General features: G+C 39.7%; 1 protein-coding gene across 12 annotated transcripts in view; it reads left to right on the top strand.

Moving 5' to 3' along the window:
• dysf (dysferlin, limb girdle muscular dystrophy 2B (autosomal recessive)) overlaps positions 1-26,458 on the top strand; it is a 96,567-nt gene extending 70,109 nt beyond the window's left edge. For all 12 annotated transcript variants that reach the window (XM_047582080.1, XM_047582139.1, XM_047582070.1 and 9 more), the window contains 14 exons: positions 2,407-2,535; positions 3,380-3,535; positions 3,665-3,756; positions 9,692-9,862; positions 9,947-10,089; positions 13,092-13,231; positions 13,367-13,455; positions 14,540-14,635; positions 14,716-14,857; positions 19,863-19,962; positions 21,771-21,943; positions 22,202-22,311; positions 22,919-23,066; positions 23,374-26,458. In XM_047582080.1, the coding sequence (XP_047438036.1) occupies positions 2,407-2,535; positions 3,380-3,535; positions 3,665-3,756; positions 9,692-9,862; positions 9,947-10,089; positions 13,092-13,231; positions 13,367-13,455; positions 14,540-14,635; positions 14,716-14,857; positions 19,863-19,962; positions 21,771-21,943; positions 22,202-22,311; positions 22,919-23,066; positions 23,374-23,430 (1,746 nt within the window). In that variant the 3' untranslated portion in view covers positions 23,431-26,458. The remainder of the gene's footprint in view (positions 1-2,406; positions 2,536-3,379; positions 3,536-3,664; positions 3,757-9,691; positions 9,863-9,946; positions 10,090-13,091; positions 13,232-13,366; positions 13,456-14,539; positions 14,636-14,715; positions 14,858-19,862; positions 19,963-21,770; positions 21,944-22,201; positions 22,312-22,918; positions 23,067-23,373) is intronic.
• Positions 26,459-27,216: the final 758 nt, after the last annotated feature.

The following is a 27,216-nucleotide window of genomic DNA, read 5'->3' as shown; positions in this document are numbered from 1 at the left end:
CTTCCACCGGGACTCAAAGCACACGTCAGCCTTCTTGTCTGATGCCCAAACAAATGGCTAATTATGTCAGGACATGGCCTTTTTATTCTTACTCTAACCTCTCCCTTGAAAACCACGTCATATTAGCGCAGCAGCTTTAACTCTGTCTTTTCAGATTCATTTGTATCCATTTGCTTCCATAACAGCTCATTTCACAGCAGTGATGCTATTTCTTGCTATTTCTTCCTGGATGGTTCTTATATGGTCCAAAAACAGAGTGTAAAGAAGCTTTTAAGTTATTCCTCTGGAGATTCATTTAATCTTCTACCCAGTTTGGAAGCATTTCAATAATAACCCTCTAACTACCACTGTAGCTGAGCCAATGTAAAATATTTTTTACACAGTATGGCTAAAACTAAACAGCACAATAGAGAACAACATGATCCAAGAAAGACTCTTTCCATTTTTCTAGTGGGTGAGTTTCTTCAGTCAGGAAGCCTATTAAATGGTTTCACCCCGGCCCGATGGAAACATGCCCTAGTCGCCTTTTGAGTTTTTGCGACATTTCTAAACATCGCTCAAAATTTACTTGACAGCTGGATGGAAACTGAACTGACCAATGAGGCACTTACTTCCATCATTGCTTTGCATCATGATCACCTCCCCCTCCGTCTGCACCTACTCTGTGCCAAGGTCTCCTTTTATTATTTATTCTCCTCCTCCTCTCTTGCTCCCTTCATTTCTTCAACAAGCCCTTTGCTCGGATCAGCTACTGTCGCGGCTAAATGAGCCACTGTTTCCAACCTTCCTCTCAACCCAGCACTGCCACCTCTTTTCTCTTTGCCCTCCATAACTCCTCCCTGCACTATGGCAGCCACTGTGGTGCAGCAACACTTGTTTCCACTGCCTCCCTGACCTGAGGAAAACCTGCTCTCTGAATAACCTCGCCTTTCAGCCTCAGCTTTGTTGTCACCTCATTTTTGGTAACCTTTCTGTTTTCATTTCCTCCTGCTGTAAATTCCTTTTAATGACAGTCATTGTAGTTTTTTCAATATCATGTTAAATGTCAGGTGTAAAAAGATAGACAGTGAAAGTCCTGACGAGCAGTTTTGAATTTTTTTTGCTTGGTGTTCTAGTATTCAAACAGTCTCCAAACCTCTGGTCTTCTGCTCTCCCCTCCTTCATCCCTGCCTTGCTTATTAAACTCTTTCACCCCTCTCAGCCCAAAACATTGTTGATGTTTGTTGTTATTTTTTAAATATCAATGATGTTTGAGTTGCAGGAAAGCCACACTCTGCTTTCATAACCTTTCTCCTCCTCCCTTCCAACTCATCTTAATGAATTGCTTGCAACACCAGAAACTCTGGTATATAATCTGGTTTACTCTGGTACATGCAGAAACCACACATTTTACTTACGCAGAACTTAAGGCATATTTTGCTCAATAGTTGCTCAATAATGAGATTTGTATTGATCAATTTAGGGGCGATAAATTGAATACACATTTCTTAGAATTTGGGAAATAATTGTGGCTGACCCTGTTGGTGAACAGTATGACTTTTGTCTGTCTACGTTAAAATTTCAACCAAACATAGTACCATCTTTTAGCATGGAATTTTAGAATGAAGAAGTTGTACCGTGCAGTAAAAAGCAGTTTTTTGTAATGTTTTCTGTTAATTAGCATACATAGTAAGAAGATCATAACTGCTGTACTGTTCTGTTATTGATTTCCTAAAAATGACTTCCACCTGCTTAACACTTTCTAGTCTGTCTTTGATAATACAGTAGTACTTTCTTATGCTGAACAAATGTTTCCATCCTGCTTTGCAAGAGTTTGCCTTTTCAGTATCTATGTCTGCATAGTGTGTCCCTCTTTGGCAGCATATTGAGACCCGTGGACTCGACTGATGCAAACAAACATGGCTAATGAAAACAAATGAATCTTTTTGGGCTTTTGACACTTGGACGTCCCTGCCCAGACACGTATGCATTTGCACACAAAGACACGCTCAATGTCTCGTGCCAGCGCCCACGCAGTGTTAGTGTACTATGGTGTTGAGTAGTTCTTGGCTGCAGTTTGAATCCAATACCAGTGGAATTAGGCTGGCTAAGACTCAGCTATGATGCCATCTAAAATAATGTGTGTGTGTTCCTCCTCATTTCTTTGATTCCTGTTCTTCTTTTCATGCCTTTGCTTTACAATGCCATTTTTTCTTGCCTTGCCCATGCCAGTCTCCCAGTCTCCCTTCATACCTCATTTTTAATTTCTCCTTTTGTCATTCTCCTAATTACATCGATCTCTCACCAACTCTGTCTCTTTCTCCTTTTGTATCTCTCTTACATTTCTTTATTTCTCTTTCTTTGCCTTTTTTTCCATCCATTTTTCCTTTGATAGAATATTTGAAGTCATTGTCTCCTCTGCCTTAGGTGTATGACCAGGAGTTGGAGAAGGTTGAGGATTTTGAAGGTCTCTCTGATTTCTGTCAGACATTCAAACTGTACAGAGGAAAATCTCAGGATGAAGGAGAAGATCCTTCAGTGGTGGGAGAGTTCAAGGTAAATTAAAAGTTATATTCTTCTCTTTCAAGCTGTTGTTTTTTTGTCCCACTTATCTTAATTCTTTATGAATCATGTGAAAAATATTGTCACATGGTGTCATGGACATCACAAAGTTGCATGTCATTATGGCACAAAACATCAACAGATGTCTTAGAAAATGTGTTAAGTCTGACCTCAAAGTCAGGTCAGGTGCCTTCAAATAAAGGCTTAAAAAGAGAGGCAGTTTTAGTATGTTTAGGGTTCTGGGCGAACTTCTGTAACGCTGCCCTGGCACAATTAAATACACGTCATTATGCACAATTAAATCAAAATTTCAGATCTCTTTCCACATATGTTTATAAAACAAGTGTTGGTGGTTATGGTTGAATATGTCTTGGTGTAGATGAAAGTACAATATATAACTGTAGGAGTTTAATATTTATAATAGGAACAGTACAACCTCCTGGGCTAATGGTTGATATGAGGACATCCATAAAATGCTCAATATGACATGTAGAGGTTCGCTATTTGAAAGATCTACCCACCACTGTCCTCATATCTCGTGTTTGCCAAGAAGCAAACTAGGCTGCCTACTCATCAGAAATTTGGAGGGTGCCCACTTCAACCCTCGAAGCAAAATCATATCAGATTGACAGAACGTGGTTTGCAGGGTGATAGAAAACTCATCACACAAATATTCTGATATTTTTTTTTCCCGTCTTAAAACATATGTTGTCTAATGTCATATCAGGTCTCAAAATGTAAAAAAAAGTCCCATTACAAAATGTTACATTCACTGCTTTCATTCATTTTCACTTCTAACTGCATCTTGCCTCTGTCTTCTCTCTTCCTTATTAACTAGGGTATGTTTAAGATCTATACCCTGCCAGACGACCCGTCTGTCCCTGCTCCCCCCAGACAGTTCAGAAAACTTCCTTCTAATGGCATTGAGGAGTGTTTGGTCCGCGTGTACATCATCCAGGCTCAAGGACTGCAGCCCAAAGACACTAATGGGAAGGTAGGAAGGGAGCGAGGTATATATGTTATCATTGTATAGTAATTCCATTGATAAAGAGGCTATTAACAAGCATGGGAAAATAAAATTGAATATGTGGAAAAAATAAACAAACTCTTTTTTAAATTTCAGTGTGACCCCTATGTGAAGATTACTTTGGGGAAAAAGACCATCAGTGACCATGAAAACTATATCCCTTCTTCTCTGGACCCTGTCTTTGGCAAGTATGTATCATGAAGTCCTTCGACGTCCTGTAGACGAAAGCAAATTTCTAGAGATTCCTGATCGTTCATGCTATGGTTAATCCAAGTCACACCGATGCCACCTTCAGACCTTGCATTAACATCAGACAACTGGCCAGCTTTAAGTAATTATGGTGACACCTGGCATTAAAGTACCTCTCTATATCTGTCCCCAGTCAGCACTAGACATCGGATCTCAGTTTCTTTGCATGCAAATAAACACTGACATTTGAGATGCAGGACAATATTATAACATCTGCTGTCTCCAGTGGATCACTACCTACCATTTTATCAGAAGTGGTCTGATCTAGATCAGATCTGAGTATCTGATCTCTTCCTCCTTTGTCCATCTTCCTTATGTTTTCAGACCAGTAGGGGTCACTCCACACAAACCAATCAGAGCAGAGGACAGGGAGTACAGAGAGTTTAAGTCAGAGCTCTGACTGTAGGCTGAACAGTCAGCGCACACTAGAGTCCTGTACCAGTGTGTGGACTGAGAGTCTTTTCAAATGAAAATGAAGATAACAACTGTCTTTTCTTCACTACACAGTGAAATACAGTACGAGTATTCAAGAGAAAGAACAGAATTATTTGTAGTCTCTAGATTTTGTTGTACTTTGTGTGCATGTCTTTATATACCGTATGATTAAACACAGTGACACTAGTATTATAGCTATTACTTGTTATGTAGTGCTGTGTAGTATCTTGCATCACGTTATGGGAAAAGATGCCTGAATAGTGGTTCAGCACACTCATTCAACTCGCTTTTAACTGATCCCTTTAGGTCGTCATCATTCAGAAACAGACCCTTGTGATCTGTGTCTACATTCTTGAAGGTTTCTGTTGTAGCTTTTGGTGATACTTCTGGAAAAAAAAGAAGGGCACAAACAACGTGAGGCCAAGTGTTTGGTTTTGTGCGTTGAATCTTTAATGTACAGTGCAGTGTAACAGGTATACATATCTAAGAGGGTGAATCAGAATCAGTAATTCTGATTCTGACTCTGATTCTGTTTCACCCTCTTGGATATTTATACCTTTTTATTGAGTTTTCTAAAAGTCTGTTTGATGGCAAAAAGTTGTTTTAAATCAGTTAAAATATAAATGTAAAATAAGGGCATAAATACTCATTCTCGTCTAGACTGTTATAAACTTATCAAAGTATGTTTGGATTTTATTATGGGGCTTGTTTCAACTATAGAGAAAAAATATATTCTTGCAAGCATTTGGATAGTCCTACACTCAATCAGAGCCAACAAATTCAGTGCTCAGGTGACATGAATGACTACGCTGCTGTTACTCTTCATTCCATCTCCACATTACGTCCACCCAAACGATTAGGTTGACCCAGCAGTTCTTTCCTGAAGCATAATCAGTTCCCAACTGAGAGAAGAGATTGTATAATAATTTATATTTGATGTAATACAACAGTATATGACACAAAATAATGTGATTAATCTTTCAAACATGTCAAAAAACTGTTGCAAAACTAGATATTTGGTTAGATTGCAAGAACTTACTGTTAATTTTAGAAAACATCAAATGGATATTTAATAGTTTTACGTTGTTTTTAACGTTTAATTACAAACATTTTACATTTTAAAATAATCAAATTACCCATAAAGATGGCAAATTAACATTGTAATATGAATAATAATGCTTAAAGTTACAGAAATGTGCTCTTATTAGTTGTTTTAATAGCATTATTTAAAAAGGCCGTAGGCTATATTAGATTAGATGTAATATAACAGTATACAACAATTTGATCTTTTGAAAAAAAAATTAGACCAAGCTGCTACAATTTACCATTCTCCATATTTTTATTCAACTGTAGCAGGTAGCCATTATTACAGCAATATTCAAAAATCTATTCGATTAAAATGACAAAGTAAAAAAAGTAAAAAAGTAAAAAAAAAATAGTTGAGTTACCAATTTACATACAAGTCACCATACATCCACAACACTGATTAGAAACTTGGTGAAGCGTCACTGGAAATTAATCCATACTCTATACCAGGGGTCGGCAACCCTCAACACTCAAAGAGCCGTTTGGAAAGAAAAAACTGTGAGCCACAAAACCCCTTTGACATCTAAAATGAAGATAACACTGCATATATCGTTTTCACCTCTATGCTAGGCCCATAGTGTGTTGCATTTATGAAATGAAATAACTGCTACAGAGAAAACGAAATTGCATTATGCATACATAACAGGGATTTATCCATGGTTAGCTTACCTGGGGTCGAAATGTTCAATAAATAGCAGGCTGGACCTGCCGGCGGGTGTCGCACGTCGGCAGTTGTGGCGTATATTTTGTGCAACAAAAAATTAAATACATTTTATTTTAGTGTTAAAAGATCACCATCAATTCAAATTTAGAATTATATTTAAAAACTAACGCAGTAAAATAAAAATACATTTGAATTACATACTAGACAGCAACTAGTAAATGTGCTGCAATGCACTGTTGGAGTTCAGTGTTTTTTGGTTGATGTTACAACCATGAGTGTGGTGTGGCATTCAGTGTCATTCAGTTGTTGTGTAACTCTCGCTCGTTCACTGATGAGTGACTAGTTTCCGCTATTCTGAGGCAGTTAGTGTGAAAAAGTGAACGGCTTTGATCAGCATCCTTGCTCCGCACCGCTCGCTGCAGAGAGCTGCAACAGATGAACGAAAGAGCTGCATGCGGCTCCGGAGCCGCGGGTTGCCGACCCCTGCTCTATACAGTTGACGAGGTGTGGTGTCCATACTTGAACTACTTGTTGATCGTAGTGAAGTTGCAGTTTCTAAGCTGTAACCATCTGAAGAGAAGACAGAAAACATTAGCGGTTATTAAATAATAACAGCTGAAAACAGTTTAAGAGGCAGGACCAGGATAAAGGTGCAAGAAGATACAGCCTTTTCCAACACCACAGCAGTCACACGAGTCCCACTATAGATGACACCGTTGCTTTGGGACAGACAAGCTTGCAAGATCTCAACACACTACAAAGAAAATACACACCAGACTGACTATACATGGGAACTAAATGAACAACATATTCTTGTGGGGAACTATTGCTACTGCTGGATACAAAAGTCATTTTTTCTGTACATTGTGTGGAATTTCCTGTGTTCATCCCATAATCCCATCCCATCATTAGTTGTGTGTCATTTGCTACCGAATCAGAATCTAGAGAAGATAGACCCAACTGATGATACTCATTTCTAAGCACACTGTCAATTCACTGCTGCTGATTGTACTATATTACACTAAGTTACAGGTAGATTATGTTATTTTTCAGCCCATCTAACCCAAAAGAGTAACTGTGTGCAACAGATGCATGTACTCACCAGAGAGGGGCATCTGGTCAGACTGTGTTACTGGACTTGTACTGGTACTGGCTCTGCTCAACTGTTGGTTGCTCTGGCTGCTTGGAGGACTGTCCAAGACATATTGTTGGCCTTATTAAAGGACAGATAGTAGTAATATTTAAACACAGACATCACATAGCTCAATGTGGGTATATTATTACCTAACATAATTCTATCCTCAGTAGCCATTGATATATTTTAAACTGTTCCTTTCTCAATATAATGCAATACACCACTACTAAGACCCATTATGAAATCAGTGAAGAACAAGGTGTGGTGTATAGTCATCACCTTTTTCAAAACATCAACAAAAATGTAGAGAAGATTCTTTGAAGTATAATTCATAGTAGAACTGCTGTATTAGACTGCATTGATTAGTACAGGTGGACCTAATAAGTACATTTTAACTATGCACATTTTTTTAATGTGAAAGTTTATTCTGTACAAATTGAAACACATACTTGTCTTTTTGAGCAGTGACAGACGTTTCCTGGCTACAACTGGTCTGAGGACAGAAAGGAGGTCACTCTCCTGCAGGTAGCTCAGGTCCTCAACTCCTAAACATTGCAGATGCTCCAGCAGGGTCTCTCAGTTTAGGCACTGATTTGATGAAAGACAGAAGCAGACTCTCTGCATCCATGACTAGGAGAACTAGAAGGGATGAAAAATACTGTTACTGTCAGATTTTAATCTCTCAGACTCCAGATGACTCTGAGTCAACAATGCTATGCTTAAGTGAAATTACTCTTGTCCCACAAAGCTTGTACACATGCAAATGGTAATAATCTAGTTTCCGCTCGGGCTTCCAACATTTCATGCTTGTTTCACTTCATACAATGCAAAAGCTGGCACATAGGACACATCATGAGGTGTAACAATAAAGTATACATGCTGGTCCTGCATCACAAGCATGAGCTGAATCTGTCTGAATTCAAGTACCTCACCTTGGTTTAAACACAGAAAGACCCCTTTTGTACTGAGTGCCACTGCTTCACTGTACAGTTCAGCATGGAAAGGAGTGGAGTTCTTAACCACAAGTTTATGCCATGAAATCAACTCTCACCACTTATCTGCAGAAAGAAAGAAAAAAAATGATGACTCACTGTTAAGTGCTAAGCTAACGTTAGCGTAAATAAAATAAAAAGTGGTTGGTCTGGCTGACTACTAACAGTCATAGATATATATCTATGACTAACACTGGCAGACGCCACGTGAAGACGACGACGCCGCCGCCGGTCATACTTTTGTCATCATAGTCAGCTAACATTTCAATTGACGACATGCTAGCGGATTGGTTTTGTCGACTGAGTAAAACTACTACGCTTCAGTTTGATACTTGCCTTCTGCCTTCGTCCTTCCTCCAGCCTCGACATTAGCTGCTGTTTGCTCCAAGTTTCTTAACCTTGTTAAGCGTAACGTCAAAGACGGATGTTCAGTGTCCCAACAGCCAATGGCATGTCTTCTTCTTCTTCTTCTTCTTCTTCTTCTTCTTCTTCTTCTTCTTCTTCTCCAACCGTTTCTGTCGAACAATCCAAACGGGACCAGCACTTTTCAAAGCATGCACTCCAATGACCTGTCGCGTTCACTTTTTTGTCTTTTGTGTTTGTGCAGGGAGACGTTGCAGCAGTAAAATGTCCTGATTACACGTGTTTTGTTCAGACATGCTGTGAAATAATTCAAGACGTTGTGATTTACATTGGATTGTATATATATATATATATATATATATATATATATATATATATATATACACACACACAATAGCCTATAGTGTTAAATAGTTATTTTACTATTAATTTCTCAGTAATTTTAAATTATTTTTTTAAGTTTTAAGTTTTGTTGAATTTTACAGTTTATTCCATTAAATAACAGACAAATATTTGTAAAATTACGATACATTTGTGAACATATTTTAACAATAAATATATGTATTTCTAATGTTTTTTTGTAAAAGAACAGAAATATCATGTTTTCACATGTATTTTCACAGTTACAGTGATTTCATGTTATTTTAAAATTGACATGTAAAATCGCAGTCTTTTTCGTTGATTGTCTAGATTGTTTCTGTATTTTTAAAATACGGAAATAATCTGTAAAAATAATCAGTAAAATTCCGTTATATTACATTTTTTTTTAACAGTGTGGGTAGTAATTGAAAAACTGGCATTCCTGGATACAAGTGACTGAAATTAGATTAGGTACCAGGTAGGAATGGTGAGACTGTGGCTTAGGTGCTTCCTTGTGGAGGTTTGCATATCCAAGTGAAAGGAGAATTCACTGGTGGGATATATACTTCGACTGGTCTGGGACCACCTAGGGATCTCCCAGGAATGTGTTGGTGGGGAGAGGGATGTCTGAAATTCCCTGCTCAGCTTGTTTCTACTAGACCCCAGGCTTGAATAGGGGAAGATAACAGATGGATGGATAGATTGCAGCTGTTTAGTCTCAGTGCTGTATATCATGTTATGTAGGTGAGTTTAAAAGGCAAACCACCACATCATATCACAAATGCTCAAAATGTTGCATCATGTGATCAGATTTTCCATTGTTGCATCTTCTTGTCCAGGATGTTTGAGCTCACCTGCTCCCTTCCGCTTGAGAAGGACCTTCGAGTGTCACTGTACGACCACGACATGGTCACCAAAGATGAGAAGATTGGTGAGACAGTGATCGACCTGGAGAACCGCTTCCTCTCCAGATACGGAGCCATGTGTGGCCTACCACAGTCATACTGCGTGTGAGTGGCCTCACACAACTCAACAAGTTTATTCATTACCTGCTATTCCTGTGATAGGATTTAAAACGAGCTCTCATTCGGTAGATCTGGGGTGAATCAGTGGCGAGACCAGATGACACCCAGGCAGCTGCTGTGCAGACTGTGTGAGCGTCGAAACCTTGGGAGGCTGGTGTATGAGGATGACGCAGTCCGCTTCAGAGGACAGCGATACACAGCTGCAGACTTGGGTGAGTGACAAAGAATAAATCACATACATACAAAAAAATGAATTTGTCAAATGAATCAGTTACGGAGAGAGTGCAGAGACAGAGACACCTGAAGATCTGTTTACAATCATTGTTCGGTGTTTCATGAAAAACAAACTGCACACATTTATGTCATCTGCAAAGACTTCTTTTTCTTTTATTTGCCTTTTCTTTTTTGTGACTACATGTCTCTGCATCTTTCCCCTCAGGGAGTCTGTCCTTCTTTTCTGTCTCACTGAAAATCACATTGCCTTTTTATCCCTTATTACCTCACTTATTTTTCATGTTCTTCTACTAAGCCTCATCTAAACTTCTTTCTTTTCATCATGTCTTTTTTCCTTTTTCTTCCTTCCATGTTATCATTTCTAATCCTGTCTTAGTCCTGTCTTTCTCTCTCTTTCATTCTTATCTCCCCATTTCCTCTTATTAAGCTTTTCTGTTCACACATCCTCCTTTTTTCCTTCTCTTCTGTCCTTGCTTCCTTCACTCTTCCCTTTCCTGATTTTTTTACCACCTTGCAAATTTCCCTTAATTTTTCACTTTCATACTATTCATTTCTTCAGTTCTCTGTTCTCTCATTTGTCAGACTTTCCTCCCTTCCTCCATACCATTTCTTTACTCTTTCTTTCTTTACTCTTTTTCTTTACTCTACTACCAACACTGTAGAACCTTGGAGGAGGGATAGGGGGAGGACAGATGGATGGAGGGAGGACAGAGGGTATTAGTGAAACCGCAGGACCACCTGAAGAGCAAAGCGATGAAATAAATATTCAGGATTCATTTTCACCGAAGCCATGAACATTTTCCATGGCTGCAGCGATGCAAGGTCATGGATGTTGCTGTGTGCTTTATATGTGTGTGTGTGTGTGTGTGTGTGTGTGTGTGTGTGTGTGTGTGCATGTGTGCGTGTGTGTGTACAAGCCAACATCAACATCATGGCCCACTCTCGGTTGTAGAAGGATCACTCTCTTTCCATGGTTTCCGCAGTTACCGTGCGTCACCCTGCTGTCTGTCAAACGTGGTTACTAATTGGCCGAAAGGCCCTGCTTCTCATCCTCCCCCTCTGATTTTTGTTTTAACTTCCCTTCTCCAGCTCTCCATCCCTTTCTTTTTCCTTTCTGCTTTCACCATATCTCCTCAGTTTCTCAGATTGTTTCTTGTCCAGTTCTCCAATCCTTTTGTTCTTTCATCATCTCTCCTTCAATCCCTCTATGTATTCCTTTATTTTCTTCTCTTCTCTTCTCTTCTCTTCTCTTCTCTTCTCTTCTCTTCTCTTCTCTTCTCTTCTCTTCTCTTCTCTTCTCTTCTCTGGCCTTTTTCTTTTGGCATCACTCATGTTGTCTTCTTTGTATCAATTTCTATTTCCTTTCTTATTTCAGTTTCTTCTCTCTTGTTTTGTCTAAATCTCCGTTTCAGTGTACTCTTTCTCCCATCCCTTGTCTTCTTGTCCTTCTTCATCCCCCTCCCAGCTTGTGTCTTCTGCCTGCCTATTTTTAGTTTCTGTTCTTTCTCTTCTTCCACTTTGTCTCCTCTCTGCTCCCTTATTTGCCTCCTCAACTGGTCTTTCCCGTCCTCTCATAGTCGAGGTGACTCAAGGTTTGCGGTACTAAACTTTCATGTTAGCTTTCTATTTTCACTATTGTTTGGAAGCAGCTCTGATTTTCCTCATTTTGGTCATGATACAGAGACCAACCAGTAGCCTGGAGTTTATCAGTCTCTGTGTTTTTGTTTATGTGCGTGAATAATTTGAACTGTTTCCCTCCCAGTTCACAAGTATTCTGGATTTCCATTCTCTGCTATGTGGTCTTTAGCAAAGTAACATGGTGTAAATAGATCTGGATGTCAAGGTCATTTTTAGAGTTTTAAATGCTCTCGCTCCCCCACCACTGAAGGACGATAACAGGAGCTTTAACTAGAGGTGGTTGTAATGTACCTAGGTGTAGGACTAAATTCTCTCAAATGGTTGTATGTGTAAGAGGAACACATTCCTGGAACAAGTTACCACCAAACATCAGAAACTGTGACTGTAAAAATCTCAAACATTGATTGAAATAAATCCCTCATAGCCTAAATTCTGTTCTTAGTCTGATGCTTGTTCTTGGGGTTCTTGGTCCACTGATCTTTTTGTAATTGTGGGTCAAAATGTTTTGTTTACAATATTGTTTGTTTTGATATTGTTTTGTCTGTGTTTTTTTTTTTTTTTGGTTTTGTAATCTTCTAGAGTCTTGTGTGTTTGTGTTGTGTAAGTACCTGTCTTGGGACTATGACTGAAAATTAGCATTTGTGCTAAGTCCGGCACATTCAGAATAGAATAGAATAGAATAGAATAGAATAGAATAGAATAGAATAGAATAGAATAGAAAAATACTTTATTCATTCCCTGTGGGGAAATTCCAGTGTCAAATAGCTTGTACACCAAAATACACATCAACAGCAAAATCAACATAAGCAATAGCCAGTGACGGCAGTGCAAATGGAAGATTGGTAATATATATAAGAATGTACTTGTGTACTCCTGTACACACGACAACAGTGCAAAAAAGGTGTCTCAGTATTGGTAGTTCCAAACTATGTACAGTTAACCAGGCATTTTAAAAAGGAAACATTTAAACAATGGTGTTGTACAGTCTGATGACTGTGGGGACAAAATACCTCCTGAACCTCTCAGCCCTGCAGCGTAGTGAGAGAAGCCTGCACTGTTGCTGCTTCTCTGCCCCTCCAGGATGTCATGGAGGGGTGGAGATGTTGTGTTGTATGTGCTTCTCTCGACAATAGTCCCCAGACTCCCAGAGTCCAGACTCTTGCCAGTCAGAGAACCAGCCTTCTTTACCAGTCTGTCCAGTCTCTTAGAGTTCCTGTAGTTCCTACAGTTTTTACACAGAAGCCTAATGCACCAATGTTGATTAATGTGCATTGTCCCAATTCAGTAAATTAATAAATGAAAATGAGTGTAAACTCAAATGTCCATCTGTGTGTGTTTTCAGACGACAAAAATGTGTCCAAACGTTACCTTGGCCCACTTAAGGAGCGACTCTCCCTTCACATCTTGAGGACAATGAGACTAGTGCCTGAACATGTGGAAACCAGACCACTGTACAGCCCGCTGCAACCTGATATAGAGCAGGTAAAACACCCACACAAACACCCACACCCACACAGACACACACGCACACACACACACACACACACACACACACACACACAATCTGATTGTATGTCAATTGCTGCCTTTTGAGTGGTTGTTGGTGCTGTCTGTCAGGGTCGTCTGATGATGTGGGTGGATCTCTTCCCCAAGTCTCTGGGACCCCCCGGACCGCCATTCAACGTCATGCCACGCAAAGCCAAGAAGTAAATACACACATACATCTAATCTATTTCTAGGGCTAATCAGTCAAACCAGTTGGACACTCAGCCAAACATTCAGTGAAAAGGTCTATTCAAATCAGGCTTGCTCTGGAGGTTTCAGGGCGGGTTTCAGACCAGATTCTGTAAAGCATTTTGAGACAATTTGTAGCACTATATAAATAAAATTTAAATTGAAAAATATCAGTTGATCAGTTGTTTATTAATTTTATTGACAGTAATTGTGTCACTCAAACCACTCAGTCAAGACCCCAATCATCATTTTTTAGTCAGCTTTTCATCAGTTGGTAAATTGGCAATCAGTGTGTTATTATATTAATCAAGTCATCGACCAGTGACTGATTTGATCACTCAATATGTACGTCGATATGTCAAATGATTTGTCAGCGTATTAGGCAACCATTGAACTGTCAGTCGTTTAAAATAGACAGTGGATTAATTAAACAATCAGTCACTATGTGAGACTGTCAGTTTGTTGATCGGTTGCTATTTCCATCTATAGTCAATAATTGTCTCAGTTAATCGATCAATGAATTAATCTGTCAGTAAATCTATTAAGAAATCAGTCAAAATGTCCATTCATCAGGCCATGTGCCAGTCACTCAATCATTCGGTCAGTCAAGCAGTATATGTCAAGATGTCATTTAGTTTTACAGTGTATCCCTCACTGGAAAACGAACTTACATCTTGACACATCCTTAGGCTGATTTTCCTTCTATTAAATGATCATGTCTGATCAATCGATATGTACCCTAACAGGTCAGTTTATTCATCAGTCTATTAGACAACCAATTAAAATTCAGTTGCTAAATCAATTAGATGATCACTTAGTGTGTAGAACAGTCAGTGTGTCAATAACTGGCTCAGTCGATCAGTCGGTCAATGAATCATTCTGTCATATAAAATGATAATTCATCAACATACAGTGTTTGTCAGTGTGTCAGTCGAATAATTAATCGAATAATTTGATCAGTGCTTCAACAGGTCACTGTCAGTTTGTCAGCCGATAATTAGTAAAGCTATATATCCAGCAGTAGTTATCAGTCAGTCAGGTTGTGTCTCTGTTCAGGTTCTTTCTGCGCTGCATCATCTGGAATACCAGTGATGTCATTCTGGATGACATCAGCATCAGCGGGGAGAAGATGAGCGACATCTACGTCAAAGGGTATGAAGAAGGAAAATGATCAATTCTCTCTTCATGTTCTTCTGCATCAGATCAGTCCCTAAACAGATTTCTTTTCTCAGCTGGCTTGACGGGCACGAATTCAACAAGCAGAAGACAGACGTCCACTACCGCTCCCTGGGCGGAGAAGGAAACTTTAACTACAGGTTCCTGTTTCCGTTCCACTATTTACCGGCAGAACAGCTGTGTGTCATTGACAGAAAGGTAAACAGAGTCGGTCACTTCTTGTACACTCATGCTATAACTGAAGGAAAGACGAACTGGGCATAGATATAAATATTCCAACCGCATTACCACAGAGCAGAACAATTTAGTTCTGCTCTGTGGGTTGGACTTTAAAAACTGAACAATGCCATGGAAGATGTTGATTATGTAAATTTGTCATTTTGCGTCACAACTTCTGTAACTAAAAGTGAAAGAATTCTTTATGTCGAGGCCAAGTACGTTGCATGCCAAGTAAAAATCAAACACTCTACCACACCAGCAAAACACTAATCACAAGCTACCCAACTGATAGATGAGGTCCTGACCTAAAAATGAGACAGCAGTGCTAACTGAACTGTGAAGTGAATTTTGTCTTATCTAACAAAGAGAGTAGATGCTAATGACATGACCATATATATAAATTTACATACATAAATTTGTCAATTCATGCAAAATTTTGTTTAGTGTTTGGTGATGGTGATCCCCAATTGCATGCAGACATTATCAGGAAAAAACAAACAAAAAAAAACAAAACAGAAAACGAATTATCAAAAATATGACAATTCTTCGGAGACTTAAAGTGGACAACATAAATCATCTAGGGGATTTCTGACTTTAAATTTCAGGACAGCAACATCAACATTTGGACTATTATAGTGATTCTTTATTGGCTGTTGGAGTTCAGTTCCTTGGTAGTCATTGTTGTCTCCTCATCTGTGGTGTTCCAAGACAAGAACTCACCAGACCCTCTAAAGCAGATGCTAATGCCACACTACCCATATGTATACCATGTACACTGATCTATATAGATGTACCAATGTTACTGTTTAGAAGACTTTATTTGAAAAAGACAAAAGCTCTATCAAAAACATGAAAACCCAAGAAGATCAGGGAGATTTCCGAATTTAAGTATTTGGACTGTGACAGTGAGTTTTAATTGTTGGTTGGTACATAGGATGGATATAAATCCATCAATTTTTGTGAAATTTGGAAGCATTGTTTTATGGTTATCACAAAGTATGGCAGACTCTGCTGACAGGCAGACTTGGAGACTTGCTGAAAAGACGAAATCTAATTGAAAAAATGTGGTCTGTTGTGTTTCAGACAATAACTCAACAAAGACTGATGTTATTGACATACTGGCCATAAGTGGGACTCGTTGCTGTGTCCTGTTAGTCAGACCTTTGGCACTTGATGTAGATAAATATGTCAACATTATTACTGTTTTAAACTTTATTAGAAAAAGACTGTAAGACTTAATAAAATGGACGATAGACAAAGACTCTTTGGTGCAGACGCTAATTGCTAGTATGGCAGTGCTGCGTTCCATTCAGTTAGAAGTTGTAAGTAGTTTGATTCAGAACATATAAACTTATAAAAGTAAAGATGGATTTACTTTAAAGTTACACTCCAAGTGGGTTGAAGTGACCTTTGGAGATAGATAACAGAGATTCATTTCCAATTGCAAGTCATACTCAACACTGTATGCTAAGTAATAGCAAAACATTTGAAGCCTTATTACTCTAGAATGAATATGAATCTTAACCTTTGCTGAACAGTGTGTATTTGAAAAAAAAAAAAAAAAAAAAAAGCAAGGAACACAGGAAAAAACGCATAAGGTTACACAAAACATTCAGAACCATGACAGCTCAGTCAGACCCTGAAGTTTGGTCCACTGCAGCCTGCAATTAATAGAACCAATTTTTGCAATAAAAGGGCCATGAGTTAGTTGTTGAAGCTCTGAAACTCAAAGACCTTGAGTGAAGAGCTAAAATCTGTTTCAAAAACTACAATAACAGCTCGCCTGTCATCTGCTTTTCTTGGCCCAAGTACGAGCCTCTTTAACCACCCGCATCTGACATGTTTTACAACGGCTCTCCCTAATTCGCAGCAGCATCTTCAATCAGTGAGTGGCTGAAAAGGCAAGAGGGAGTTTTAAATGAGAACTCTCTGCTGGGTGGAGAGCCTCAACTCCAAAAAAGAACTGGAGCCAGAAGCTGGGTTTATGAAGCCAGAAACCTCAGCAGCCAGTGACATAATTACTGAGTCACAGAGACTGATCAGCAGCACTATCAACACTCTGGCTGGCGCATTTGGATGGAAAAGTCACACTAGATATCTTTTCCAGCTTAATTGCAGTCACCTAGAATGTGTTTTCCTAACTATAAATTCAGCCTTTATTTGATGTTTTACTTTTAGTCTCATATAAGTCTGCAACCAATCTGACAGACTTTTCTGCATTTTTCAGTTAAAGTTGATGTCTTTAACCTTTCAAATTTCTGTGACCATGTGTACCAAAAACAGATACTCAGTTTTATTTGATATATGGACAAAAAAGGAAAAAATATGCCATTTGAGAGGCTGAAGTCAGACAATATTTGTCACTTCTAATACAAAAAATACCTAAAAACATTCCTTATAATGTTCTGTAAGACAACTTCAGTGGCTAAACTGATATTCACAATAAGGTTTGGACTCTTAACTCTTAACAACACATCTAAATAATAATAATTCATTCATGAATGAACATAATTGGTGAAATCTAAAATGTATTTATAAGTTAAAAAGGATAAAATGTGATGAAAACATTCACTTGGCTGCTTCAACTGCATCCATTTGTACCTGCTACTATTCTTCGCCTGGAAAAGATTTTGAATAGATTTTTTTGCCACTGAAAATAATTGCTAGGTATACTTTTTGAAATATGGCTTGATTTGGGATATTTATTTTATGTATTCATGATATAAGGTCTAAGAAGACCATTGATTATTATTACACACTCATCAAATAAGTTTTTCTTAGTGTTAAGTGAACACACCACAAAGAACACTTGGTGGATTCAACCTCTGTAACTGTAACTTAATGTTTACACCAGTGGAGCTTAATAGATTTAAGAAGAAGATGGAGAGAGGAGAGAGGAAGTGAGCCAGAAAACCAAACAAGGTTCAGTACTTCGCACTCTGGCAACAAAAGGAAAGCTGATTGATGCTGTTAAATATTGCAGCGAGCAGCAACACACACAAACGTATAGTGTCCCCCCCCGCTTTTGACAGCTTTGGGGTGATATCTTCATGTACTTGGATAGAGTTTGAGGATAAAGTGAATCAAGCAGTCAACGCATATACACAAACAAACTCCACCTTTTTCTGTCTTCGAAAGAACCTTCCATTCACTCAAGGCTCTTGAGTACTGCGGGACTTAGATGCCAGTGCCAGTGCAAGCCATTTGTGAACAATTCAAAAAGTTAGATGGAGAAGCAGCCAAAGCAAATACACACCACTACGAAACGAATCGATTACAGCTCTTGTACTCTGCATCACCACAGCGTATAGTTACTAAGTTATTAAGTTTCCGTAGAATCTACTAGCAGTACGTTTACATGCACATGAAAAAAATGAATTATTGCCTAACCAGACTTTAACTGGACAACGCATGTGCGCATGCTTCACAACTGCTGCGCTGGCATGTGACCCTGGAACAAAAACATCCAAGAAAGGCAGTCGCAGAAGAAGAAAGAGAGCTGGTAGGTTACGTACGAGATTATAAAGCTGTACTATTATCCATCTTGTTGTTGTTTGAAATGCCGCATGAACAACTCTTGTTTATTATATGATGTAATAAATAATAATTGGAAATGGGTCTGTATTAACCCGCTGAAAGGACACATGTTGCCACGTAGTGTGAAGAAGGACATGTTCCTATCAGTTATTCGATTTTCTCCATTGCTCCACATTCAGAAAGTCGAAACTTGAGCACAGTTCAATTAAGTGTGAGCACAGAGCATAATGAAGACCCTACGCAGCCCCTACGAAAACCTTAGTGCCGTAACCAAGGTGTACCTCTCCAGAAATTTAAGAATTTCCAGCTGCTTCTCCATCATGACAATTGGATTGATTGGATTGGTTCAGTAAAGTTGGAACACATTGAGGAGAGGTTAATTGAGGAGGTTTGGAGATACAAGCATTTGTATTACTCATCTTCCACAAAATTTTCAGTCGCCATTGTTGAAACTGAAGCAGGAAGTAGAAACAATGTTTGGTTGGCATTGTTACAGAGCAAGCCTGACTGACGAGTGCTGATGCTTAAGAAACGACCACTGCTTTGTAGGAATTTTGTGGGTGACGTCACTGTGCTTTTCCCCCCCATATTTACATCCAAGAAATAATCTAGTTATCCTCGGGTACACAATGCTCTAGTTTTTTCTCAGCAAAGTGTTGAACCTGTGAAGGAGGAAGGTGGTGTTTGGTTCCTGCTTTTGAATGCCACATTATCTTTATTGTTGTTGTTGTTGATCTGAGCGTGATAATGAGAAGACCACAAAACTCAGGACAGGTAATTGTTTGTGACTGTGTGATCCTTCGCACAGCTTTAATTTATGAAAAGTGTCCTCATCGCATATATTTAGGCAAAGTGACGTATTGACAGTTGCTGCAAATCACATGGGACCCATTTTAATCCAAGTGTAAAAAAACATATTTTCAATAATTAACACAACCGCCAAAGAGTCTCGCACACAGATTAAAAGGACAAGTGAGAAAATGGAAAGAGGCGAAGTTGTGCATGCACCAGCTGCAGTGTGAAGCCCTTTAGCACAAAGGTGGGACAGGATCAGATTCTGTCTGGCAGTTTAGTGCAAATTTAACCAGGGGTGATAATAGACAATTGGTGTAATACTTGCGTGTGCACACACACACACACGCACACACGCACACATGCACACACGCACACACGCACACACACGCACACACACACACACACACACACACACACACACACACACACACACACACACACACACAGATCTGTGAGTTCAGATGGAAAGTGTTTTATTTATTGATTATGGGAGCAGCAGCCGCACATAAATGAAAAAGAAGTTGTGTCTTAGAATTAACGTATAAGAAATTTTATACACATGGGGAATATAGATCAGGGACAGAAGCTGTTGTCATAAAATGGTAGATTCGAACCATCTCTCCTTACCTCTACTTTTTCTGTGGGTTTGCAGGAACATTTCTGGAGTGTGGACAAAGCTGAGACCAAATTGGTCCCCAGACTGACCATCCAGATATGGGACAATGACAAGTTCTCCTTTGACGACTACCTTGGTAAAAAAAGAAAGAAAAAAAAACATGTTTTTGTTTTTTAGCATTCATGGGTCCTATAAGTGCTTCATTTGTATTTACTCTGGAATGAATAGATCCATATTCTGCTGATTGTCAAAAATATATACACATGCCTCTCCATGGTAGAAATGCACCTCCAGTTTGAATTTCCTTCATTTTTGCTACGGTTTTGTAGGTAAATCTATCCAGGGAACCATATGTGCGATGTACGAACAACTACTCTGATAACATTTATCTTTAGAATTAACACTCTTCCATTTCCACTGTGTCGGCACATTTCACAGAGACGAGGGGCTAATTCTATGTTTTCTTCGCCATGGCTCAAGCTGTCAAAATTCTGCCTTTACTTCACCCCTGACGCTGCCCCCGGCCCAGTCCCTTGAAATAACTCCACCACTGTGCCTCACTCCATGCCTCTCTGCTTTCACTTCCCCCCCGGCCTCGGTATCTTTCTTCAGCAAAGGGGGGAGGACGATGGTCTGTAGACTGAGCGTCCCTTTAGGTTGTGAGCTGAGGTGGAAGATGAGGAATCCAGATTCTGACCTGTTGCTGTCTGTCACCGTCTCGCTCTGCTGCAGCGTTTTCCCTCGCTCGGCTTTATTCACCTCATACAGTCTGCGGTGTGTGGCCACCTCAAAGCATTTTTTCCATGCCTGCCTGTCTTCAGCTCGTCGACTCAGACCACTGACTGTTAATCTCCCTGCATGGTGTGAGGGTCAGACACGAGCCATTTTCCAGCGGTCGCACTGTCAAACTGCAGCCGACTCTGGAAAAACAGTTCCAGTGGATTTCTGTACAATCCCTCCATACTGAATGTCAACAAAGATCAAAAGTTTACCAACCACCATTCACCGCAGTATCTTCATAAATCGCTCAGAGAACATTTTAATCAGTCATTAAGAAAAACTGCCTGAATGAACAGCTGATTCAGTTGGATTCAATCAAGCTGACCTTGTTTGCACAAGAATTACAGGCTAAAAATGACCTTAATATTCACTTTTATAGGCCTATTTAGCTTAACAGGCTATTTGAATTCTGAACTAGGAAATTTTGCAGAAGAATGCTCAATGCAGAACAGAAGATAAATCAAAGCAACATATGCCAGTCTTTATTAGGGCTGGGTTTCAAAGTGAGTTTTCTGAGTAGAAAACCAGTCCTCCAACCAGTCCTCCAACCAGTTCTCCAACCAGTCCACCAACCAGTCCTCCAACCAGTCCTCCAACCTTGCACAGAATTGCTTAGTGGAGCTTGTGTGAATACAATAGAAAATGTATCTTCACTATGTCAACACAGCATACACACAGACAGAGACAAGGAGCGGTGTGGTGACTAGAGAACACAAATGCTAATGAACTTAACTGAGTTGTAGTGATGATAGGTGAGAAAGCTTGAAGCAAATTGAAGTTGGCCAGTAGCCAAGTGGTGCAGTGAAGTCATTGATGAGCTAGAAATGAGCTAGATTAATGAGCTAGAAAAAATGCAACCAGAACCTCAACTGTCCACAATTCAGCTTTCTTTCTTTCTTTCTTTCTTTCTTTCTTTCTTTCTTTCTTTCTTTCTTTCTTTCTGTCTTTCTTTCTTTCTTTCTTTGCTCTATCTCTTGCTCCTCTCTGTGATTCTTTTCTCGTTCAGTGTGCATACTCTTTTTCCGGCTTCCTCTCAACCCAATGAACCAACCAGAGTTGCACTACATCCTGACCCTCAGTTTTGAGAACACTGTGCTAGATAGTTTTTGTCAATCCAGCTCAAATCATTATTTTATCTGAAAAGTTGAAATCTGGTTTCTTTAGGTCACCTGGTGATGGACCTGAACCACATGCCACGTCCTGCCAAGACTCCAGAGAAGTGCGACCTGCAGCTGCTCGACCAGCCAGCCGACAAACTGGTGTCTCTGTTTGAGCAGAAGACCGTCAAAGGATGGTGGCCCTGTACCTGCAACCAGAATGGAGAGAAGATCATCGCGGTGAGCATGCGAACAGCACACGAAATGAATATAGGTTGTGTTATTCTAGCTCATTGTGCTTTGTGTTAACTAAGAATCAAGACAGTGGTTAGAGGAGAATAACCAGAGGTTCATTACACCATTCATCCAATTCAAGTGCTCATGTTTGAACTAACCAAAATGTGGAGAGCCAAAATGCAGCTTTGTTTATACTCATATGTCACTCCTCTTTGAGGTATGAGCTTAAAGACACAGTGTATGTTTGTCGTCTCTCTCCAGGGGAAGGTGGAGATGTCTCTGGAGATAGTGTCCGAACATGAGCACGGCGAGAGACCTGCTGGCCTTGGCAGAGACGAGCCCAACATTAACCCTCATCTGGAGGAGCCCCAGTGAGTCCCCTAACCACCCAGTACCTTAATATCCTACCCATCTCAGCACTGTTCAGTCAGACCTTACACGTACCTGTAATCATACCTGGTGATAAAATGTGTCTCCAGCCAGCACTTTAGATCTGATCTCAGTTTCTTTGTATACAGATAAACACAGACATAATTTGCAGTGCAGTAGAATATCATAAAGGCTGCTGTCTCTAAGGGGCTGTTCAGACCTTGCATCAAGATCCAATCTGGGCAATCCGATCATGTAAGTGACAGATGTGGACACCCCCAGGATGTTCTGAGGTTGCATTTGAGAAATCTGAGACTCTTACCGCATTTCTGAAGTGTGACCCAGGACTTTATATTGCATGTTCACATAAAGTCATGAGGTCAAATGAGCCCCTGACCACCTAAGCATGAGATTAGGCAAAATGTATCCTCAGTGCATCCTGAGTGTTCACACCTGTACCTTAACATGACTGTAACAGGTTCTAACCCTCAAAAAGTTGTGAGGCCCAGAAAAATGGACCCACAAGAGTTCAGCCCCGATGATGTCGTAATACAAACATACACAAACATGAGTCCTCATCCTCATCTTTTCTTCTCCTGCCCTCCCAAGGCGCCCAGAGACGTCCTTTCTGTGGTTCTCCTCCCCATACAAGACCCTCAAGTACATCCTGTGGAGGCGTTTCAAGTGGTTCATCATCCTCTTCATCATCCTCTTCTTCATTCTTCTCTTCCTCGGTGTCTTCCTCTACTCCTTCCCGGCAAGTCTGTGTGTGTTTGTGTGTGTGTGTGTGTGTGTGTGTGTGTGTGTGCGCAAGATATTTATTATTATATTATAATATATTATATTATATTATATTATATATATATTATAGACACAATTAACCTATTAAAGAAAGTTCAATAAACACTGGGTAAAGAAGAGAAAAACTGATAAATGTTGGAGAAACAAAAGAGAGGTTGGTTTCCATGAGCTTATTTGATATGAAAGGGAAAATAACAAAGGAAACAGTGCAAACAGGCGAGATAGTAACCTGCGTCATGTTTTTTTTTTTTCCCATTCTGCAGAACTACGCTGCCATGAAGATGGTGGGACCTTTTGGACCTGCCAAATCAGCGGAGTGATGAAAGAGATGAGCACGGGGAGTTGAAAAATAAGGGGAAAGAAAAATGAGCAAATTGTCTGAATTTCTTGAATTTCACACCTTAGAAATCTCCTGTCATCTTCCTGAAGCTGTGAGTGATGAACTCACCTGTGACTAGCTCTACTTGTGCCTTCGCTATTTACATTCACCAGAACCTCTCAACTGAATGTGATGATGCATTTTATTGCTCACTCTTCCCAACAAATGTCTCATTGCTCCAGGTGTTTGTTTTCAAATCAACCTTTTCTGTCATGCTGCCTTCAAATACTGTCAGATTTTTTTCTAACCATCATATCAAAATTGTTAAAAATCATTCAAAGTATATGTATTGGTGTCATATAAGATGTCTTCAGGTGCTGTGGGGTTTCTCCGCTTCAGTCTAAAATACAGTTTATTACAGTATATTTTAAGTATATTTGCTTCCTGCTGCTGATCTTCCTCCTTCCACCATTCCTTATCTCATGCTCTTCCTCCGAATTTATTTCCCTCTTCTTCTTATCCTCTTAATCACTTTCTTCTTTTTCTCTCCTTCGATTTGTCCTTCTCATATGTGTCTTCTTTCCTCTTCTTCCTCCTCCTCCTTCACTTCCTTTTGCCCCCTCCTTATTCTCCTGCTCATTCATCCTTCTCTCTAGGCTTCAGACTCTGCACTTTCTTTTACTATTTCGGCTCCTCCTGTTCTTCATTTCCCTCTCCTTCTCCCTTTGTCTTCTTTTCTCTTCTTCTACCTTCCATTCTCACCTCACATCTCCTCCAGTTTACTTCTTCCATTTCCTACTTTCCTTCTCTCTATGCTTCAAACTCTGTTCTTTGCCTTCCTCATCCTCCTCCCTCTCCCTTGCTTGCAGCACTCTCAGGGTTCAGCAGGTTAAGTCGGGGATATGTTCTTGTTGATCTCGGAGCTTGAGCTTTATTAGTCAAAGCCCGTTTGGGATAGATGTGTCAGCTGATTAGGACTCAGCGTGGGCTGATTTCCTGAACACACAGAAACGTGGAAGTGAAATACTCACACTCTTCTAGACTAGATTCAGTTCCTGGGGGTGCATTCACGTCTTCACTTGGTCTGCTTTGGTCACGATCAGTGTGGAAAAGCTGACTCTGATAACGAGCCAAGCAGGACTTTTAAAGAAACAGGGCGGTCAGATGGGCTCACAGGCTGCTCGTTTAAGGGTTTTGGTAACCCATCATCCTGCCAGGTCAGAGAGGCTTCAGTTCCAGTGTATATCACTGTAAAAAAAAAAACGAATAGATTGAAGTCCTGTGTAAGACAATCTGAAACTAGGTCTTAATACAGGTGATTTCCTTTTCGACCCAGCAAATATTATTTTATTGTATGTAGTTTTCTTTCCTCACTCTAACAGCTTATATGTCTCCCTTCTTCTGGTGTATTAGGTGGTTTTCCGGTCTGAAACCATGGAAATGTTCATTTCCAAAAAAAAAACAAAAAACTCTGAAACCATAAGACTTGAATTCCAAAAGGGTCAAATTTTCAGAGATAACTGGGATTACACCGCAACGTTCTGAGCTTCACTTCTCTCGCTGCCCTGTTGTGCAACTCTGCAACTAACAGTCTGAAAAATATGTCTCTGTTTTTGGCCATTTGGAATTTCAAGTTGTGGTGTGCTTTTAATCCCAGAGTTTATTTTTAGCTGTCATCTTCTGAGTTTATGTTTATGTGACAAACTTTTTTGCCATACGCGCCATCAAGAAACTTTTGGAATCCTTCTTAGAATGTAAAGAAACTTTTTTAAAGGTGTTTGATTTATGCTGCAGAACACTCAGAACAGCCAGAAACAAAGTGCTTGAAGATTTTTATTTTTATTTTCTTCAGGAATTTAGAGTTTAGAGTTTCTAGCTTCTGTATTGATTATAAGAAAATTTGAAAAAAAGAAAGGTGTAAGTGAAACTTTGACAATGAATGAAGCGTTGTTGAAGCAACAGACTTGTCCATGTTGGAAATAGAAAGTCCTGCTGTGTGTGTGTGTGTGTGTGTGTGTGTGTGTGTGTGTGTGTGTAAAAATGCTTTACAGCTCCTGCTGATGTGAACACACCTCAAAATGGAGACAAGTCTGTTGTTCATAAAGTAAAATCTGATCTGGTAATCTCCATGTGAGCACTTGATCTGCTGGTTTCTCTGTGACTGGAATAAATCCATTCTTTCAGAGCTTGTTTGCACGTAGGATAAACTCCAGGTGACTTCAGAAGTCTTCAGAAGGGACAGAAACATGGAGGTTGAAAAATGTGGGATGTTTGTCAGTGAGCGTTCTGGTCTGTTCTTGTGAATTGTCTCCAGTTGCTGTTCAGGTGATTTTCTAACTCAGACCAAGTACAGTCCGAATACTTGACCCATCCAGGTATCACAGAATGCATTAATCAAAGTACACTGCTGTTTCAGTTCCACAGTCCATACTATCTGTGCAAGAAGCTTAATGGCAATCTTTTTCTACTGTATGAATTCAGTGTTCTTATTCTGTTCTATTTCCTGAAGAGTTGATTCTCCACAGCAGCAGAACTACTTTGTTAATAAGGTTCTACAGTGATTGATGCTTTGATATGAACACACATATTTGACCAGGTCATTTGATTTATAGCCCATGGAAACACTAAAGACATATTGTCCATTAAAGCGTGGCCATTGACTCAGCCCTGTTTCTCACAATTATCTTGTGTCAGTGAATGCAGCGTGCCTTTAGACAGTTTAAAAATAAAAGCAGAAACGTGGTATGCTTCACATTTAACATGAGCACTCTGCTGTCAACTGTGATAACCTTCCAACGCCTCAGAACTGCACTGATCAATGACACAGAGACTCAGTTAAACTGGAATCTGTTAAATCCCTGCTGTAGTCATTGTAAAATAAGCCTAAACTGTACTGATGGTGTTTGAAGCTTTGCTGGGAGACACATGCTGAATGTATTTTAAAGCTTCACGGCTTCTCATCTAAAAAGAGCAATACACTGTGCAATGCACCATGTCAGTATTATCAATAAAACTGCTTTACTGATCCATGTGTGTCGTGGTTGAGTGGATGCTTGTTGATTGAAAAAAACACACACAAAAAAACAAGTATTGTTTTAAATACATTTTTCTTAATCTTGTCCTGTCAAGTCAAGTCAGATTCAGCTCAACGTATACTTTCTGGTGTTGCTATTATATTCAAGGTCTGTTATGAATACATAAATCTGACTAGAAATCAAAGAAACATGCTCCAGCACCAAGTTTGGTACTCTAATTAAACATTAATGGCCAGAGACGCCAGATCCAAGGTGTGAACGAGGCTGAAACTGTTTTGGGCAACCATTTACTGGGGAAGTAAGACAACATCTAAACTGTTTATTCCGATTCCAGGTGAACAGCTGGTCATAAACAAACCCTAGTCATGTAAGCTGAAGGACAGTGTCCAGAAATTATAACATTTCAGTATTTAATGAAATATTTAATTATTGAGTCCGCGTGAGGTTTCATCTCCAAAGACATGCTCATTAGGTTAATTGGTGATGCTAGATTGGTCTTTGGTGAGTGTGAATGGTTTTTTGTCTCTATGTTAGCCCTGAGCTAGACTGGAGACCTGTCCAGGGTGTACACGGCCTCTCACCTGATGACAACTGGGATAGGTTCCAGCAACCCCCAGATAACACAAAGACAACCCAATCAGACGTATGAAATGAAAATATTATCAGTATCAGTCAGGGGTGGCGCAGCAGCACAGTGATTATTGCTGATGTCTCCCAGCGAGAAGGTCTGGGTTCGAGTCCATCTCGTGACC

This window comes from Mugil cephalus, chromosome 1 (genome assembly GCF_022458985.1).
Source record: "Mugil cephalus isolate CIBA_MC_2020 chromosome 1, CIBA_Mcephalus_1.1, whole genome shotgun sequence".
NCBI classification, from domain to species: domain Eukaryota; kingdom Metazoa; phylum Chordata; class Actinopteri; order Mugiliformes; family Mugilidae; genus Mugil; species Mugil cephalus.
This window is presented reverse-complemented; position numbering and strand designations above follow the sequence as displayed.